Raw genomic sequence first — 19118 nt, 5'->3', positions numbered from 1 at the left:
GTGGCATATTCTTTATGCAAAATATAATTTATTTTTTTCTCTTTTCTTTTTGCTGTGTATTATCACCCAGATTTTTTATTTATTTTTTTGTAAGATTGTCCCTATAACTTTCAAAAATACCGTTTTCCAATTACAATGAAAAAGGATTTTACAGCCTGGTTCAATTGAAGAAGCTTTTCAAGATACACAAAGTACTTTGTTTTCTTTATTTTTCTTTATTAAGAAATCCTTCTATGTAGTGGTGCTTTAAAGTACCCTGAAACCAAATAGAGTGATCTGAAGAACCTACGTATAATGTAAATTATGAAAAGATGCCAAGGGCTTCAAAGAACTATTGATGAGTGTTTACACAGTCATTGATACAGACCCTCAGCTTCCCACCCAAACACATTAGAATTTCAATCTCATATAATGGCGTAATCCTTCCTTTGAACGTCTTGTCAACAGGAAGCTTCACTGCACCAGGAACTTCATCCACATGAACCTGTTTGTGTCCTTCATGCTGAGAGCCATCTCTGTGTTTATTAAAGATGGAGTTTTGTACGCAGAGGAGGACAGTGACCACTGCTTTGTTCATACTGTGAGTAATGCACATCTGCCATTTTGTTTTTAATGCTAATGAATACAATGACAAATCTGATTAAAATTATGTTCACTAATAGCCTACACAATGAAGCCATTTTATTTGACATAAAGTTGAGAGCGCATCACCAGCTAAATATTACTAATTTCTTTTTGCACTTACGGTTTTCGACACCAAGCCAAATGGCAACATGTTTCGGGCAACATCGGGCCGTTTTTGAGCGACGGCCAACTTAGTTTTTTCGTTGTGTTTCGCACCGTTGGCTCTAGTCGGACGCTGCCGGGTTTTTTGGACCGATTCAACAAGAAGAATCTGTGTCGTCGGTGAGAGAGAGAACTCTGATTGGCTGTTCAGTTTAGCAAACAAGTCAGTGCACAAGAATAAGAGAAACAGTGATGAAAGCAAGCAAAGAAGTCATGACGGCACAGACAGAAGGCTGTTCTAATTTTACGTCATCTTACCTGAGCATTTCACTGCGTGAATATTTTAATATTAATATTAATTAAAATTAGAACGTGATCAGCATGATTTATATTCAAAATGGTAAGCAAGCGTTGCTTTGTTTGTGGTTTGTGTACCTGCAGTCTTAGTTTCGCTTTCCCTTTTGGGGAATATAGACGAATATATCTGCTTAAATAGACAGTTACCTTCTTTACACGCAGGCGCAGAATGCCTGTAGTTCTTTCGGTGTGTTCAAGCACAGATTGTTTTTCCCCCGATGCAAGGTGACAACACAGTCGGCTTTCATCAGCGCTAGTTCTTTGGCGTCGGTTTTGTGTGTCCATACTGTAAGAATTGAGAAATTAGAAAATGCCGGACAGTCTGGTTGAAGAGCGACCAGACCCTGAGAGGACAAAGGACCTCTCTGGAAATTAACATTTGAACTCCCCCTTGTGCACTATCGAGATGAAAGTGCGAAGATCACCAAAAACTCACCCAAGAATATATGGTTTAATGTGAATGATTAACATTGAGTATTATACATATTTAGTATCATTTGAAATGTCTCAGTGCGTCTGGTACAAATGTCTCATTTCCAAATAAGTAAAACAAAAGGTAATAAGGTTTTTAAGAGGTTAGGGATACCTGGCACACAAAGGAAGGTGGTCTCGGGTTCGGGGCCTTTTTGTAACTCAAGTTGGCCCATGATGCTAAGAGTGACTCATACTTAAGAGTAAACTCTTAGCATCATGTATCTTAATGTTGGGTCGGGGCCTTCTGTTACTCAGATGAGCCCATGATGTTGAAGGACCTCAAAGAATTCAGCATCACGTATTTTAATGTCGGGTTCGCATCTCTTCTCTTTAATCCAGAGCTTTTGATGTTTTGTATCGATTATCTTTGAATTGATTATGTAATTGGCATGATACATTTACCTGACATAATAAATTGTTTCATTTGATTATTCTAACTGACTTTGACATTATTTTCATTAAAGAGTTAAAAGGAATAGTCAAACATTCGCTCACATTTAATGATGCACAGATATCCTTTTCCAGATAAACCTTTTCATTTATGGAGTCAGATGAAATAACGAGAAAATACATATTCAAATGTATTGCATTTAAAAAATACTTTGCAGAAAAGGAAAAGGACAGTAACACGTAAAGACCTTCCGCGCTGGTCGGATGTATACAATACCTTCAGGCCGTGTGTCCACCAAAGGACAGCATCTGCTGAAAACGCCTAGCTGTGGGCGCTTGAGAGCATTTCGGCAGTGTTGCGTTTTTTTCAGTTGAGACCCTTTGTTTGTTATGATACGGAATATCCGCAAAAGTGATACGGAATATCCGCAAAAGTGTTACTAGTACCTCATTTCACACATATTTTGTTTCTGTGTTGATTCTATATTAAAATGTCGATACAATGTAATGTATTTTCTCTGGCTTTTGTTTAAATGATTTTTATGCTGTGATTACATTATGCTTGTTGTTGTCATCTGTTGACGTTGTACACGCAGAATGTGGCGGTTGGTCGGTGTGGTATTAGTCCCGCCCCTTCTCCACTGTGATTGGTAAAAAATGACAGTGATGAGCACTGCGTTTTACCCAAAGTTGAACATTCTTCAACTCTCGGCGACCTGTAAAAAATGCTGAACGCTCAGCGCTTCAGCGTGAAAAAGACGCTCAGCGTCTCGTTACGCTCATGGCGTTTTAAAAACGCGGGTCTCCCATTGAAAACAATTGAAAAAATACGCCAGCCGCGTGAAAAAACGCTTTGGTGGACATACTGCTGCTGCACAAATAGAATATATGAAATGACCTGTAACAGATCTATACAGGTGGAGCTGGGGAAGGTGGAGGGTTTCAGAGGAAAGCGCGCTGCAAACTGCTACAGCAAACACTGACCAACTGTTTAAATGTTGAGCAGCAAGCTCATTGGCTGCAGATGCAACATGAACCAATTAGCTTGTGCCGTGTAGTTAATGATGTAACAATGTAATTCTCAGCGCCATCTAGAGTTTCATGACAGAACTTGCTGTTTATTAGTGAACCATTTAATGTCCATAGCTCAATAGTTAGCTTGAAAAATAACTCTAGAGAATATATATTATATATATTTTTCATATTCATTATATTTTTGTTTAACCTTTTCCCTTTTCATGAAAACAAGTTCTTTTACAGCTTCCATTTAAATGTTTATATTTCAACAATGAATTGTAGTAGAAATATAATTATATAAAAACTGCCGTATGTGCAATTTAATTGTTTATATAAAACTCATTATTTATTTGAGTGTTGATTATTAAATAAATTTGATGAAGCAATTGATTATTAAATATATGTTCTTTCCGGTTAAATTTTTCGGCTAAATTAAAATTAAAATTTGCTTTCACAGTGAATCGCCCACAAACGGATACATTTGAATATGAGACTGAACTGTTGGTCTTGGATGCCATTTGCATGTGAAACCCACAGACTAATAATAACTCGATCCATTTATGTTCAAGCCCACGTTCTGCAGCAACATGTTCTGTTTCCCCCATCTGTGCCTGACAAACAGCTGTAATTATCACGAAGCCGAGTTCAGCGAGCTCTGGAAATATTCCATTATTTTCATATTAGCATATGAATAGCTTATCAAAACGTGCACGCTCTCATTATACACCTGAATGAGGGCTTTGAGCTCTTTCCCCCAGCCAATCAGAGGCCGTGGTAATGACATCACTTAGCCTTGAATTGGTTCAGAGGGTAACTGATGAACATAAAGACTTCAGAGTGTTCTGACACATAGCGGGCTATATGTATTGTGAATGGAAATGTACAGGGTACATGCCATCTTTCAGCCGGAAGGATGCATCACTGATCCACATGCTTATAGCTGGTTTAAGCTGGTCATTAGGCTTGTTTGATGCATTACCTGGTTAGAGCACTTGAAGGAATGAAATGAATGAAATACACTTTATTTTCCCCAAAGAGGAAATTTGTGTTGGACTCAAGGTGTTTACATTAATAAAATCATTCGAAACATAAACAGCAAATTCTACAATACACATAAAAAAAATATAATAATAATAATAATAGTCAAAATTACTATACACACCCTTTAAAAAATATTCATTCATCATTTAACATTTAAATTGAAAAAGTAATAAAAGACTTTTAAAAGACTAAAAAAGGAATAAAAGACTAAATAAAAGACTACCTACACATCGGAAATCTGTATCGTCTTCCAGAAGGTGACAATTCAAACTCTGTATGCATGCAGAACATGCAATGGATCAGCCAAAATTTTATGTGCTTCTCTCAGAAGCGATTGTTCATACAGTGACTCAAGTGACTAAAGTTCCTTTCTCCCAATCGTCTTCATCGCTATTTTAACCAAGCGTGCAAGCTTCGACTTTACCTGAATTGTTAAACCAGCTACACATCAGCTATTATGTTCTAAAAGCCAGCTTGACCGACTTAAGCTTATTTAGCCTGAGGAGCCCTTTGATACTAATCATCTAATCAACTAATCCCTAATTCATACTAATCAAATAGCCAGTTTCAGTTTTTTGCTTGCATCATTTCAAGATGTCCTACTTTTTGTTGTTGTTGTTGTTGCTGTTGTTGAACATCCTCTTTTACTCTAAAATATGTCGGAATAGGAATGAAGGTGAACTTTGGACATTTCCTACAGTAGTGGTCAAAATATTGAAATTTCACTTATTTATTATTTTCTAGAAATTAAAAAAGGGGACAATATAGATTTTTGTATGTTTTTGTTTTCTAATTGTTGTGGGTTAAATTATTATTATAATTCATCCTTTTTATGATGTTTGCGACTGCGAGTCAAACTGACCCTAACTGGTTTTAATCCAATTCGCCAAAAATCACACTATAAAAAATAGTTAATTGCAAATAGCAAACGGATCAAAATTATACAGTATTAAACTTACGACTTCACAAAACCATTACAAAAATGAATCAAATAAATATGAGTGCATTTGATAAAATAAAAAAAAATAATTTCAGAAATTGTGAATATAGCCTACTGTATACAATTCTTTTCCAATGTTATTTTAATGTTTGTTCTTTTGGAAAATAATCTTTACTGTCCCAATTAATGCATATTATTTTGCAATTTAGGGTGATTTTAGCTCAAAGTATGTGTTTTCTGCTAATGTAATTGTTGCCAGTGTAATTTTTCAGTGGTTTTTTTTTTTCATATTGTGGTCTTTTCTGCCAAATATCAGACCTTATCTGACAATAAAGTATTATCGTATTGTATCGTATAGTTAAGACGTGTTGTTTGTGGGAACTACTGTGTATTCGCATGGCCTGTTATAAAGTACAGTATTACCTTAATTTATCATGAATAGTTAGTATGTGACTACCTTGAAACCATCTGTTTTGATCATTGATGACAGTATTGCTCTGTTCTAGTCCAGGTTTAATTCTTCTTCATGGCTAAAGTAGCGGCATGCAAGCAAGTTATTATTTACAGGGTTTTTGAACGTGCTTATAGATTTCCGGGTACAGGACACTGAAAACTGCGACTATAATGAGGTCGCCTGATGGATACTAACAGGGATCCGCTGGCTTTTCTAAATGTGTTTCTCTGTGTTCAGGTGGGGTGTAAGGCAGTGATGGTGTTCTTCCATTACTGTGTGATGTCAAACTACTTCTGGCTCTTCATCGAAGGTCTCTATCTCTTCACACTGCTGGTGGAAACCTTCTTCCCCGAGAGACGCTACTTCTACTGGTACACCATCATCGGCTGGGGTATGTCACAGCGATGCATCATACCAAAGCGGATTGTTACGGGATTGATTATGTGTCACACTCATAGATATGGAAGGAAATGGAGTGCAGCGTATGTGTTAACTGGCCACTGGCTCTTTATGATGTGATTTGTTGTGCTGGCATATGTAATACATTAATACTGAAGGTCTAAATGCATTAGAGAACAGCTTTGAGGTCTGACAAATGTCCTCTTCCTCTCACACTTTCAGGAACGCCCACCATTTGTGTGACCATATGGGCTGTTCTGCGTCTTCATTTTGATGATTCTGGGTACGTGTAATGCCGCATAAACAAAAAGTGATATAGTGTAATTGTTGCTTTGATACCTACGCAGATGCTGGCACTGAACTACACTATTAGCATTCAGTGTCACTAGTCACAAGAATGAGTCTATGTTTGGAAAGGAATACAAAAAAAAGGAATACAAGTGTAATCATAATTGCACAGTATTCACTGTATACTGCATACTATTTAAAGCAAATGTATGCAGTATGGAACAATAAATGTTTTAAATGAGATTCTACTATGTGACATAACCTCACTATGTCGCATGTTTCATTCGGCGAGTGCCATCTGATGCATATGGTTTAATCCAGGTTTGTGTAAAACAATTTTTTTTTTAGTCAGTAGTGAGTTGGACATGATCAACATGTAAAGGTGCAACTCATTTTACTTCTGTAATGTGATATAATAATGCACAATATGACATTTATTGACCCTATAAGGGCTGTATCATATCTGATATGCAAATGTTTAAGGCCTTTAAATTATCATGAAGAAAAAAAAAACTTTAGATCATGGTTCACATGACTTTTTGCTGTGAAATACTGATTTTTATAAAGTAAATGTAAGAATAACGTTTGTATTTTTATTAATATTTCACAAATGGACAGAAGCAACTTGGTTTTACTTGATTATCAATAAAAATTGGTCAGATATGATAGGCTACATCAGGCTTTTGAGGAACGTTTATTTGATCATCTCTAAAACATCATTGTATTGCATTGCATTATATGATAAAACTACAGAGCTTTGATAGTAAAAAAACGACTGATATGTATATGCATTAATTTACATTACAAGCTACCAGAATTTCATATAAATATCAGTATCTGCACCAAAATAAAATTGAGGTGTTTTTCCTCCTCGAGTTTGAGCTCCATATTCTCACTATACGAGTCATAAAAGCCTGGTGTATCAAATATGATACTCAACAAAGAACACTAAAACTTTTATTTAGATCTAAAAGTATATATATATATAGTTTGTCAATAAACTGGAATCAAATTTTCTAACTATAATTTCATATGTCAGGCTTTACAAGGGGAAGAAAATGAAAATAAATAGGGTTCAATTTTGATTCGAGCACATTGTGTTGTGTGACAGTTTTCCAGGCAGTGTGCACTGTCGAATATTGTACATTTAGGCAAATGTAGCCGGGCATCTGGCACATACTGCAAGCTATTCTCTTTCAAAAGCTGTTAAATCATGTGACCGAACGGACCAATAGCCAGTTTCTTAAATCAATTGTATTTCTGCAGTTGCTGGGACACGAATGATAATACTGCCCTCTGGTGGGTGATCAAGGGACCTGTTGTGGCATCAATCATGGTAAGCCAAGAAATTTGAATAAGACAAAAAAAGAAGCTAAATCATGGATAAATAAAACATGTATATTTATTTATGGGAGCCATAATAAGCGCATGCATGCATTTGCTTCTAGATTAATTTTGTCCTCTTCATTGGAATCATCATAATCCTGGTGCAGAAGCTGCAGTCTCCAGACATCGGCGGGAACGAGTCCAGCATCTACCTGTGAGTAGCTTGCCTCAGTCACCATGGAAACAGCGTACTGATGGTGTGTTGTGTCTGATTGGTGGCTGAAATGAGATTGAAAGTCTTAATAGTTTCATACAAAAAAGACTATAGCGCTTTATACAATACAGATTGTTTTAAAGCAATAAACAGGAAAATAACGATTTAATGATGTATAGCAGCTCTAAAAAGACAATAGCAAACAGTCATTATTCAGTTGAAATCATTTCAGTGTTGATAGTATAATCGGTAGCATTCATTTTGCATGCATACAGAATTCCTTTTGGAATTGGGTGTAATAATTGAATGTATGAATAATGTTTCAGTGTCACAAATCTCCATAGGCCGTTAATTTTTTTATTGTTGTTAGAACGGTTGTAGTTTATGTTCAGTAATTTAGTTGTGTGCCGATTCCAGGAGAGAATCCAGGAGGAATCATTGTTGTGTTGATCGAGGTGACGTGTGGCAGTGAAAAATAAAATAAAATACCTGGATAAGCCATATTGTGTATGAGGACTTATGTCTTAACAGTCACGTAAATGCATTTGGCAGACGCTTTGATCCAAAGCGATTTACATTGCATTAAAGGTATGCTTTTTATCCGTTCTTGTTTTCCCTGGGAATCGAACCCATTCAATTGGAGATGCTAGCGCCATGCTCTACTGTTTGAGCTACAGGAAAGAAACCCTGAAGTCTATTGAGAGTGAATTGATGTTTGGGGTCTTAATAGTCTAAATAATAGTGCAGAAGAAGGACCATATTTATGGTGCTTTTGCGTTATGTTTAAAGCGTTCGAAGCCCTATATATTGTAATTGCTTGGAAAACAGTATTGTGCTTGAGCTATGAAATGTCCTTGAGGTCTCTCAGTGTTGAGGTCTGTTGTGTGCGGTCAGTTTTATGAGTGTGTGTGTGTGTGCGTGCGTGTTCTGTCCTAAAGAGTGTTTGTTGTCTTTGTCGTGTTTAGCAGCTGTGCACAGAAATGCTTCAGTGAGCCCACACAGGCCGCCCAGCATTCGTGCTGGATGTCAGAGCTTTCTACCATCACGCTGTAAGTGTGTGTGTTTGTTTGTGTGAATGTGTGTGAGTCTGTGTTGGCCAACAAATGTGCATTTTTGTTTTTAAGCTGTGAATATTCCCCGCTGATAGTTTTTGTGTTATTTGCTGTACATATGCATGTTTGGCAGATGCTTTTATTGCATTGCATTCCTGTTTGTATACATATATTTCTATCAGTTGCTTTCACCTGGGAATCGAATCCATGTTCATGCTGTTGCTAGTGCCATGCTTTACTGTTTGAGCGACAGGACTTTTACCTGCTGAAAAATGCAGTTGCATCTGTGTTTTGGAGCTTGTGGTTCAGGCTGGTCCAATCTGGTTTATACAAGGTGAACTATACCAGAACTGTTCATATCAGCCAAGTAGTTATGGTTATTGACCCTTGATAAATACCGTCTTTAACTACATACCATCTTAAGGTGGTCCAGCTGGTTTTTGGAACATGGCAGATCTCTTATTGCTGATCCAAAATGGTCTCCCAGCTCAGCCAGTGCAGAACAGCTCAAACCATGATCCCAAACACAGCTGCCAAAACTTTTTGGAGCATTTTTAGCCTAGATATAAATGTTTGCTGAGCATTTTTTTTCGCTCCAAGCTAGTTATCAGATGAGACCTAAATCCATTATTAATGCATAATTGAGTTCTCAGTTGTTTTATTGCAATATCAACTTTATCTCAGATGTTTAGTTCTTCCTATGTTTTCTAAGGGGAAAAAATGAAATTATTGTTGACATGCATATGAGTGTCACCATTATGTTCAGTTTTGCTTTAGTTTCTTTTTCATGGACTTTTAGTTTGTTTCCTTTGTTCTGGTTTCCCGCCACTAATTGACATTCATTTGACGAGCACACCTGTCTATTCAGTTCATTATCTCTGTGTATTTAAAGGAATCATTCACCCAAAAAATGAAAATTCTGTCATTATTTACTCACCGTCAAGTTGTTTCAAACCTGTATGAAGTTCTTTCTTCTGCTGAACACAAAAGAAGATAGTATGAAGAATGTCGGTAACCAGAAAGTTGATGGACCCCATTGACTTCCATAATAGGAAAAAAAATACTATTGAAGTCAATGCAGTCCATCAACTGTTAAGTTTCAAACATTCTTCAAAATATCTTCTTTTGTGTTCAGAAGAAAAAATAAATTTATACAGGTTTGAAACAACTTGAGGTTGAGTAAATGATGACAGAATTAAAACATTTAAGTGAACTATGCCTTTAAGTTCCTCTTTAGTTCATATTCATGGTCCGGCATTGTTCGGGTGTTTGTTCTTGCATCTGTGGATTACCTGAGTTTTCTTTGTTTTAAATAAAAAACACTTCTATTTGAATCTTCTTCATCGTCTTTGGACTGAAACGTGACAATGAGTACATCTATAATATATACTGTATAAGTATACTTATTATTATACTGCTCTTCTGATGATAAACATTTCAGTTCATATTAACCATGAAGCCTATCATATTTGATCAATTCTAAGGCCTCTAAATTATTAACATGATCACATGCGTTCTGTAGTCTAATGTCTTTTTGCTTTTAAATATTTATTGATTTTATAAAGTAAACAAAAATATTTTTTATATTGTTATTAATATTTCAAGATGAACACTTACTTGACTAAAGTAATCTCATGCTATATATTACTGATATATGATATTTCCTTATTATATATTTATAATATAGAAATTTCATGCTAAAATGTGATTATCAAATATGATACCACAGGCTTTTGAGGAATGTTTACAGTATACGTTCATCTCTCAATTGTTTTTGTATTGCATTGAATTATGTCTTCCTCTCCACAATAAAAGCTACAGAGATTTGAAAACTATCAGATCATAAAACTAAGCATTTAAATATCATCACACTAAGATATATTACCGGGAAGGAGTTACAACTGATATTTATATGCATTTTATGCTATACTGTTATAAAGATCTAGTTGGTTTACATTACAAGATATCATAGTTGTTTTCTTCCACCTTGAGTATGAGATCTACACTCACCTAAAGGATTATTAGGAACACCATACTAATACTGTGTTTGACCCCCTTTCGCCTTCAGAACTGCCTTAATTCTACGTGGCATTGACTCAACAAGGTGCTGAAAGCATTCTTTAGAAATGTTGGCCCATATTGATAGGATAGCATCTTGCAGTTGATGGAGATTTGTGGGATGCACATCCAGGGCACGAAGCTCCCGTTCCACCACATCCCAAAGATGCTCTATTGGGTTGAGATCTGGTGACTGTGGGGGCCATTTTAGTACAGTGAACTCATTGTCATGTTCAAGAAACCAATTTGAAATGATTCTAGCTTTGTGACATCGTGCATTATCCTGCTGGAAGTAGCCATCAGAGGATGGGTACATGGTGGTCATAAAGGCATGGACATGGTCAGAAACAATGCTCAGGTAGGCCGTGGCATTTAAACGATGCCCAATTGGCACTAAGGGGCCTAAAGTGTGCCAAGAAAACATCCCCCACACCATTACACCACCACCACCAGCCTGCACAGTGGTAACAAGGCATGATGGATCCATGTTGTCATTCTGTTTACGCCAAATTCTGACTCTACCATCTGAATGTCTCAACAGAAATCGAGACTCATCAGACCAGGCAACATTTTTCCAGTCTTCAACTGTCCAATTTTGGTGAGCTCGTGCAAATTGTAGCCTCTTTTTCCTATTTGTAGTGGAGATGAGTGGTACCCGGTGGGGTCTTCTGCTGTTGTAGCCCATCCGCCTCAAGGTTGTGCGTGTTGTGGCTTCACAAATGCTTTGCTGCATACCTCGGTTGTAATGAGTGGTTATTTCAGTCAAAGTTGCTCTTCTATCAGCTTGAATCAGTCGGCCCATTCTCCTCTGACCTCTAGCATCAACAAGGCATTTTCGCCCACAGGACTGCCGCATACTGGATGTTTTTCCCTTTTCACACCATTCTTTGTAAACCCTAGAAATGGTTGTGCGTGAAAATCCCAGTAACTGAGCAGATTCAACCTGAGAGCCCAACTCAAGCAGTGCCCATTCATTTATCAATTCAAATCAAAGTATAAACAAGTCATACTATCTAAGTACAGGATGGAAGAATGTTCTTAAGTGTGGAAATGGAATTAGTTGTGAGCAATCTATTTGTGTTTTCTTTTTTTTTCTTCTCATGACCGGCAAACTAAAAAGATAATATAAGATAATAAAGATAATATAATTAAACTATTTATAATTATAAATAATTGTGGCCATTAAATGTGTTGAATTAATAACAGCAAGGAATAAAAAATAAAATTAAAAGACGTGATCAGTTGTTACTTGCAATGATGGTTTTTTTTGTACTTATTGAGGAGTCTTCTTCACTTGTCTTGCATTCAGCAGTATGGTTGTGAGGTTATATTGTTGATTGTATAGTTACTATAATAGGACAACATAATTGTGTGTCAATTGTCTTCTGGATTATAGTAAATGTATCTATTGTTTAAATATATAAAAGGGGGTAGGCTTCAATAAGCTTAAGCTTCTGCCTACTCCTTTTGAGCATCATATCCACATTTTTTTTATTTTCTTTATCTTTTTTTATTTTTTTATTTATTTACTTACTTATTAATTTGCGTATGTATCTTTCTTTTGTTCTGCCTATTGTGCTGAACCTTGTTATTGTGTAGAACCTTGTGGAACTCAGATGCTCAAATAAATAAAGATGATGATGATGATGATGATGAGATTGTGAAATACTCAGACCGGCCCGTCTGGCACCAACAACCATGCCACGCTCAAAATTGCTTAAATCACCTTTCTTTCCCATTCTGACATTCAGTTTGGAGTTCAGGAGATTGTCTTGACCAGGACCACACCCCTAAATGCATTGAAGCAACTGCCATGTGATTGGTTGATTAGATAATTGCATTAATGAGAAATTGAACAGGTGTTCCTAATAATCGTTTAGGTGAGTGTATATTCTCACTATATATCATATTGTCTAAAGGTTCAACAAACCATTCCATTGAAAACATATATTTTTCATACTATTATTTCATATGTCAGGCTTTACAGGACTTTTAATGGCTGACTTTGGTATTTTGTAAAGACATTGTTGAGATCACAGTCTATTCTAGAGAAGACACATGTGAGATTATTGGGGTTGTTTGCTCAGGAAAAACATCTGAGAAGCAGGTCTCTATTTGCTGTCTAGGAGAAACTATAGATCTATTAAAGAGACCATCTTTCCTATGGAACAAGATTGTTGTGGATGGCTCTGATCTCCAGTGTATTACAGTAACTGTGTGTTGACATGGTGAGAGATTCAATCATCCGTCTGAAGCGCTGTGTGTGTGTGTGTGTGTGTGTGTGTGTGTGTGTGTTGACAGGCGGCTGGCACGGTCCACCCTGCTCCTCATCCCTCTGTTTGGAATCCACTACACTGTGTTTGCCTTCTCCCCGGAGGATTTCAGCAAGCGGGAGCGACTGGTCTTTGAGCTGGGCCTGGGATCCTTCCAGGTACTGAGCATCTGCTTTTACAACAGCAACTTTAGCTTGTATTTTAGAAAACACTATTTCTCTGTTTCAAACCCTATGAGCTTCATTATAGCTGCGATCCCATTGATATTAGGCATCGATATTACATGCTGCCATTTTTTTGATCGGAAACTAAGCTTTTTACGGTTTAGGCAATTCCTGAATGCATTTCAAAAATCAAGAATCAAGGGAAAGCATATTATTCTGTAAACGTATCCAGTTCTGTCTTAAATATATAACCAATATTTGTGAGTATGATGTATTTATTTGAAACCATTAGCTTAACAACATGCTTATGTTAGGGTTTGCGGAGTGTAGCATGCGTGAGAGATATTTTTCTTATGCTTTTATGTAGAGAGTTTCAATTCACTTCATTTTTATTTATGTTGTTTAATTTTTAGTATGCTGCCTTAGAAGGTAGTCACCTATGTAGACATGAGGCAGCTCACTAGGTTTTGGAGCTTTATTGAATAAATAGCCACATTTTTTTGTGTACACGAACAGTTTGAGGTCAGTAAGATTTTAAAATGTTTTTAAAAGAAGCATCTTATGTTTACAAAGACGGTGGATCAAAAATACAGTAAAAACAGTAATTTTGTGAAATATTATTACAATTTAAAATGTTTTCTGTTTGAATATACAGTATGTTAATATGTATGTTGAATATATGTTGAATATATGTGTTTGATATATGTATTCCTGTGATGCAAAGCTGAATTTTCAGAAATCAGAATCCTTCAGAAATCATTCTAATATGCTGATTTGCTGCTCTTATTATTATCAATGTTGAAAACAGTTGTGCTGCTTAATTTTATTTTTTTTGTGGAAACCGTGATACATAGTTTTTTCCAGAATTCTTTTGATGAATAGAAAGTTCATAAGAACAGCTTTATTTGAAATCTTTTGTTACTTTACAAGTATCTTTACTGACACTATTAAACAATTGAATGCATCTTTAATTAATTTGAATGCACTTTTAATGCAATTTAGTAATAATATTAACTCAATGCAGGGTTTTGTGGTGGCCGTGCTGTACTGCTTTCTGAATGGAGAGGTAAGAGTATTTCATTTGAAATTCTCAAATGCATGCAATCAGTTTTTGGTTAGAAAACAATACATTTCCACTATAAATGTTCCAATATTACTACATAAACAATTATTTTTAGTTACTACCATATCCTAACCAGGCATGACGCGATAGTTACAAGCGATCAATTTCATCCATGTTACACACAAAAAGACATTTAGGGCCCTATTTTAACGATCTGAAATGCAAGTATCAAACGCGAAACGCAAGTAACTTTGTGGGCGGGTCTCGGGCGCTGTTGCTATTATACCAGCGGGATAAATGACTCTTGCGCCTGACGCAAATCTAAAATGGGTTGGTCTGGAGTAGCTTCATTATTCATAGGTGTGGTTTGGGCGTAACGTGAAATAAACCAATCAGAGCAACATCTCACATTCCCTTTAAGAGCAGGCCCGCTTGTTCCATGGCGGATGGATATTATAACGGCGGATTTGCCAGACGCACGCCAGAAGCGGTTCACAGCCGAGGAGACCGACGTTCTCGTCAGGGCCGTAAAACACAGAGAAGTGACATTGTATGGGGATGGAGAAACCCACCCAAATTAGCTTCGGTTAAACAGGCGTATAATAATTTGGGTAAATGTGTAAGCTAGATTTATGCCTATTTTTTACATCTTCATGGACACAACAATGATTTCCCTCATGTGGAATATTTTTCCTTAATATTGAGAACAGGCGCGCTCAACTCCCAAATCATTTATGGGTGCGAGTAGTAAAAAAGTTATCAAAAATAAAGATGAAAAACCGCACTCTCAAGGTATAATTTCATAAATTTATTGTAACCATGTCCCATGTCCACTGAAAAAGCCACTGACTTGACTAGGTTTTTCCTGGTCTGTGGCGGAATTGTTTTCTGAAACTGCAAAATAGCATCAGGGAACGTTTGCGCCAGAACACGCCTCCTCTTTTCGCTGAAACGCCCCCGGGAGCGCAAGTTCATTCCCTAATTTACCGACGTGCGTCTGTGGAGGGAAAAGTCCGCTGTGCGTCGGGTGCAAAATAGGAATGATACATGCGTCGGTGTACAAAGTCAATTGCGCTGGGTGCAAGATAGGGCCCTTAGTCAGTTGATGTTTTTTTTTCATCTGTTGCATTGCTGTAGGTAACCCCGCACATAGTGAAATCTCATTGGTCCGAACATAAAACAACAAATAACTTCTGATTGGCTATGATTTCGCCATCTGCGAGGATAGTAAAATTGATGCTTGAAACGTGTCACGTCACATCTGGCTAGGACATTGTGCAAAGCATGAGGGAGAGAGTGTGGACTGGTGGAGAACACGTGCACCCTTACAGCTGAGTACATTAAAAAATGACCTTTTCAAGTTTCTCCCTAAAGGTGCAGTCGGAGATAAAGAGGAAATGGAGGAGTTGGACGGTGAACAGGTACTTTGCTGTGGACCTGAAGCAGCAGCGTCATCCTTCGCTAGCGAGCAGTGGGGTGAACGGGGGCACGCAGCTGTCCATCCTCAGCAAGAGCAGCTCACAGATACGCATGTCCAGCCCACTGGCCGAGACGGTCAACCTCAACCTGCCCACCTGAGCGCCTGATTGGCCCACGTCCCTAAAGCCCCGCCCTCAACTCACCCTTTTCACCTGCAGTAGGGCCGGCCATTCACAATGAGAGAAGAACTATTAATTATTCATCAATTCTCTGGATAAGTATTTAAAGATTCCAAACAAGATCCTGAACGCATCACCCATAATCGGTTAGAAAAGATTCGTCCAGGGATATATTTAAAGTGCCAAAACGGTTTTGAGCTAATGCTAACAAAAGTTGCAGTTCAGGTTAGAAAGCTTTTTGACCATAACGCAACTTTTTGAAGGCTTTCTAATTAATCTAATAAGAAAATATGAGCATAAAAGAATGTTATTTCATCACAAGAGTTGTACGTTCTTTCTCAGTCAATAATAATGCAGAGCAGGGGAGCTGTACGCTGCACACCGCTGCCCTAAACGCCAAAATGAGATCGCAGCAGAAATTCGAGTGAATTTTCATATCGCATTATGAGCCATAGAGAATGTGAATCATTTGTTGTTAGAATGTAGTCAGAGAAACGTTCATACATTCATTTTCGTCAAACCAATAGCACATTGCTTTCTAGTTATGATGAACATTAGTTAGTGTCTAATCGGAGACAGAGAGACGGGTTACAATTCAGTGTTACGATAAGATCAAGGAAAAAATAATAACATAAAGTGCCAAAACGTGACCATTTAAGTATTGTTTTATCAGCAAGCTACTGTGTTTATCAGAATTACACTATAAAAGAAAATGTACAGACTTTGTGTTGCTCGTTCAAATGCTGTGTATTTGATTCAGTGTTCTCCACAGAGAGATTGTAAAACATATTTTTTTACAATCAGCCGTAAGTACAGAGTATGTCAATAATATAAAGACTTATGAATGACTCATGACGTTAGATTATATGTAAATGTTGTTTCGATTTAGCTTTTAGACAGTGTATTCTTCTTGTCATGCGAATGGTTTATAACTACACAGAGCCAATTTAAACAAACCAAGGATTGTCAAAAAAAACAACAACATTTACCGGAGCAAGGAAGCTATTCTCACAATTCCCTCTGATTTATTCTGAAGTGCCTGTTGGTCACAAAAATAGCTTTGATTGATCTATTCTAAACAACCAGTGCCGTGTGGTATTGATTTATTTATTAGTCAATTAGTAGTGTAGATTAACAGATTCAGTGTTCAGGTTGCTTTTACAATCTTTATTTTATACCGAGTAGGAATATATTCATTTATACGTGGTATTAGAATGCATAGTCATATCTAAAGCTTTGAGATGCGCAAATCAATGCCATTACGTTACTATCAGGTGCATTATAAATGCTTTTTAGGGCTGACAGGAGACATCTGAATGAAATGTGATAGTGTTAAAGGGGTATTTCACCCAAAATTGTAGATTCTGTCATCATGTACTGACCTTCATGTCATTCCAAAATCGGACTTTTTGAATGTTTATCCTCTTAGAATGAAAATATACAATTACGTCAAGCTCCAAAAGGCCAACAAAGCGCCGTTTTACTACCATAAACGGTGCAGAAGTCATGTGAAATACTTTTTATGGTATGGTAAAAGTATGTCATACAGGTTTGAAATGGCATGATGATGAGTAAATGATGACAGATTTTAATTCGTTTTGGATTGAACCCTTTTAAAGCTTGAGAGACAGTTAACCCCAACTCTTTACAAGTACAATCTCTGATGTCAATCTATGAAGCCAACCAAATTTACTGCATCACCACTGACTGACAATCATAATTAGTTATCCCTCACATTTTACGTTTGATCACGAGAACAACGTGCATCTGTGTATAAAGTGGCAACAGCCTCTGCTAACGGTGTTGTTTATTTCCAGTACAGTATTTTTCTCTGCTGTGAAGTCCTAGAGTGTAAATCCTCTGTGTATGTTAAAGACGCACATGTGCCAGTAAATGATGGATGTACCAGCACTCTCTCTTTACATTAGCCAACACTTGCAGTCAACATAAAGTACTAATGATGTATGTAAAACTTCTGTGATTATGAACGTGCCAATTTTGAAGTGCAATATGCTTTTGTTGCAGCTCAGTTGTCGGTGTATCATATTGGAGGCAGAGTTGAAATTATTGAAATGTACAGTGAAAGTAATGGTCGTGTAGATTGCACAAATCTTTCTGTTAAACAATGTGGAAAATGTATGTTTTTTTCCCCCTTAGTAGTTATTTTAAAGTTGAAGCGTGTCATTTGTAATCTGCTCTAGAATCACCATACAAAAGTGCAAAAATAATGACAGGTTTCATACACTCTCCCCATCTTTCATTGGCCGAATAAAAATAGCCCCACCCTGGTTGAGGCAACAATTGCAGTTCCTTTAAAAGTAATATTTTTTATGTAAAGTATACGTTTTATTCTTAATAGAGACAACTATAAGTCATTTGTAGCTAGCTTCTGCTTGAAAATTGTAAACACTACAGCTCTTTGGTGCTATAAAAAAACATGTTTGTTTTCAGCATCACAAACAGCAACATTAGCTCAAACAATGGCATGAGTTTGGGGCGGGGCTGTATCTGTTTGCCGACCAATGGCAGACGAGGGGAGTCTTTAAATAAAATATTCCATGAGTGCTCACCGGTGATGAAAACTCTTTGACCTTTCTCATTTTTGTCTTATCGTCATTTTTCAGTCTGTAAATATTAATGATCTTGAACAAGCTCTCAGTGATAGTGAACTTGTCTGTTGAAATAAATTGTGAAATCCTAACAGAGTGTCATTAACAGAGCGTCAGATGTTGCTTGGATCACGTGACCTTACGACATAGAGCTTCATATGTGTTTGGATATAGTAACGGGAGGGCCGAGCTCCCTCTGTGTCTCTTTCTTAATATATCTGCATGAAAATGAAGAACAAAAAAAAGAGAGAGAGAATTTTGCTGCTTTCTATGTTCTTGACACCAGCCGTCATTCTGAGTGTGAGCGCTCAGAAGGTAACGACCATGTCTCAAAGCTGTTACGGACGTGTTTTCTTGTGCTTGTAATACATCTATCTGCCAGTAGATGTCGCTTTTATTTCATAGAATAATTGAGCGCTGTATTTTTGAGGAATGAGGATTGTCTGTCGTGTAGGTCTGAAGTTTCATTGTGTCTTTGAGATGTCTTCATGTTGTGGACTAACTCATTTCAGTCTGAATGTAACACCCGGACAACAACTGTATTGTACATTCAGCTGCTCTGTAAAGCTGCCTGCTGTTTCTTCTGCTTTGATGTAGAGATGATGTCTATGTTTGACCTGTGAACATTTTTGTACGTGTCTGAATTCCATTCTTGACATACAACTCTTGAATTTA

General features: G+C 37.0%; 1 protein-coding gene across 4 annotated transcripts in view; it reads left to right on the top strand.

Moving 5' to 3' along the window:
* The window catches only part of adcyap1r1a (adenylate cyclase activating polypeptide 1a (pituitary) receptor type I), a 40462-nt gene extending 21344 nt beyond the window's left edge, over positions 1–19118 (top strand). Inside the window, exons 7-15 of one of the 4 annotated variants that reach the window (XM_081374801.1) lie at positions 448–580; positions 5637–5790; positions 6021–6081; positions 7353–7422; positions 7535–7626; positions 8592–8675; positions 13038–13167; positions 14198–14239; positions 15611–19118. In XM_081374801.1, the coding sequence (XP_081230927.1) occupies positions 448–580; positions 5637–5790; positions 6021–6081; positions 7353–7422; positions 7535–7626; positions 8592–8675; positions 13038–13167; positions 14198–14239; positions 15611–15814 (970 nt within the window). In that variant the 3' untranslated portion in view covers positions 15815–19118. Of the gene's footprint in view, positions 1–447; positions 581–5636; positions 5791–6020; positions 6082–7352; positions 7423–7534; positions 7627–8591; positions 8676–13037; positions 13168–14197; positions 14240–15597 lie in introns of all 4 variants that reach the window. The other 3 variants (XM_081374800.1, XM_081374802.1, XM_081374803.1) reach the window with 3 other exon arrangements.

The sequence above is a fragment of the Scardinius erythrophthalmus genome (genome assembly GCF_964197995.2).
Source record: "Scardinius erythrophthalmus genome assembly, chromosome: 9".
Taxonomy (NCBI): domain Eukaryota; kingdom Metazoa; phylum Chordata; class Actinopteri; order Cypriniformes; family Leuciscidae; genus Scardinius; species Scardinius erythrophthalmus.
Note: the sequence above shows the minus strand (reverse complement) of the source record. Positions and strands in the feature narration are given on the sequence as shown.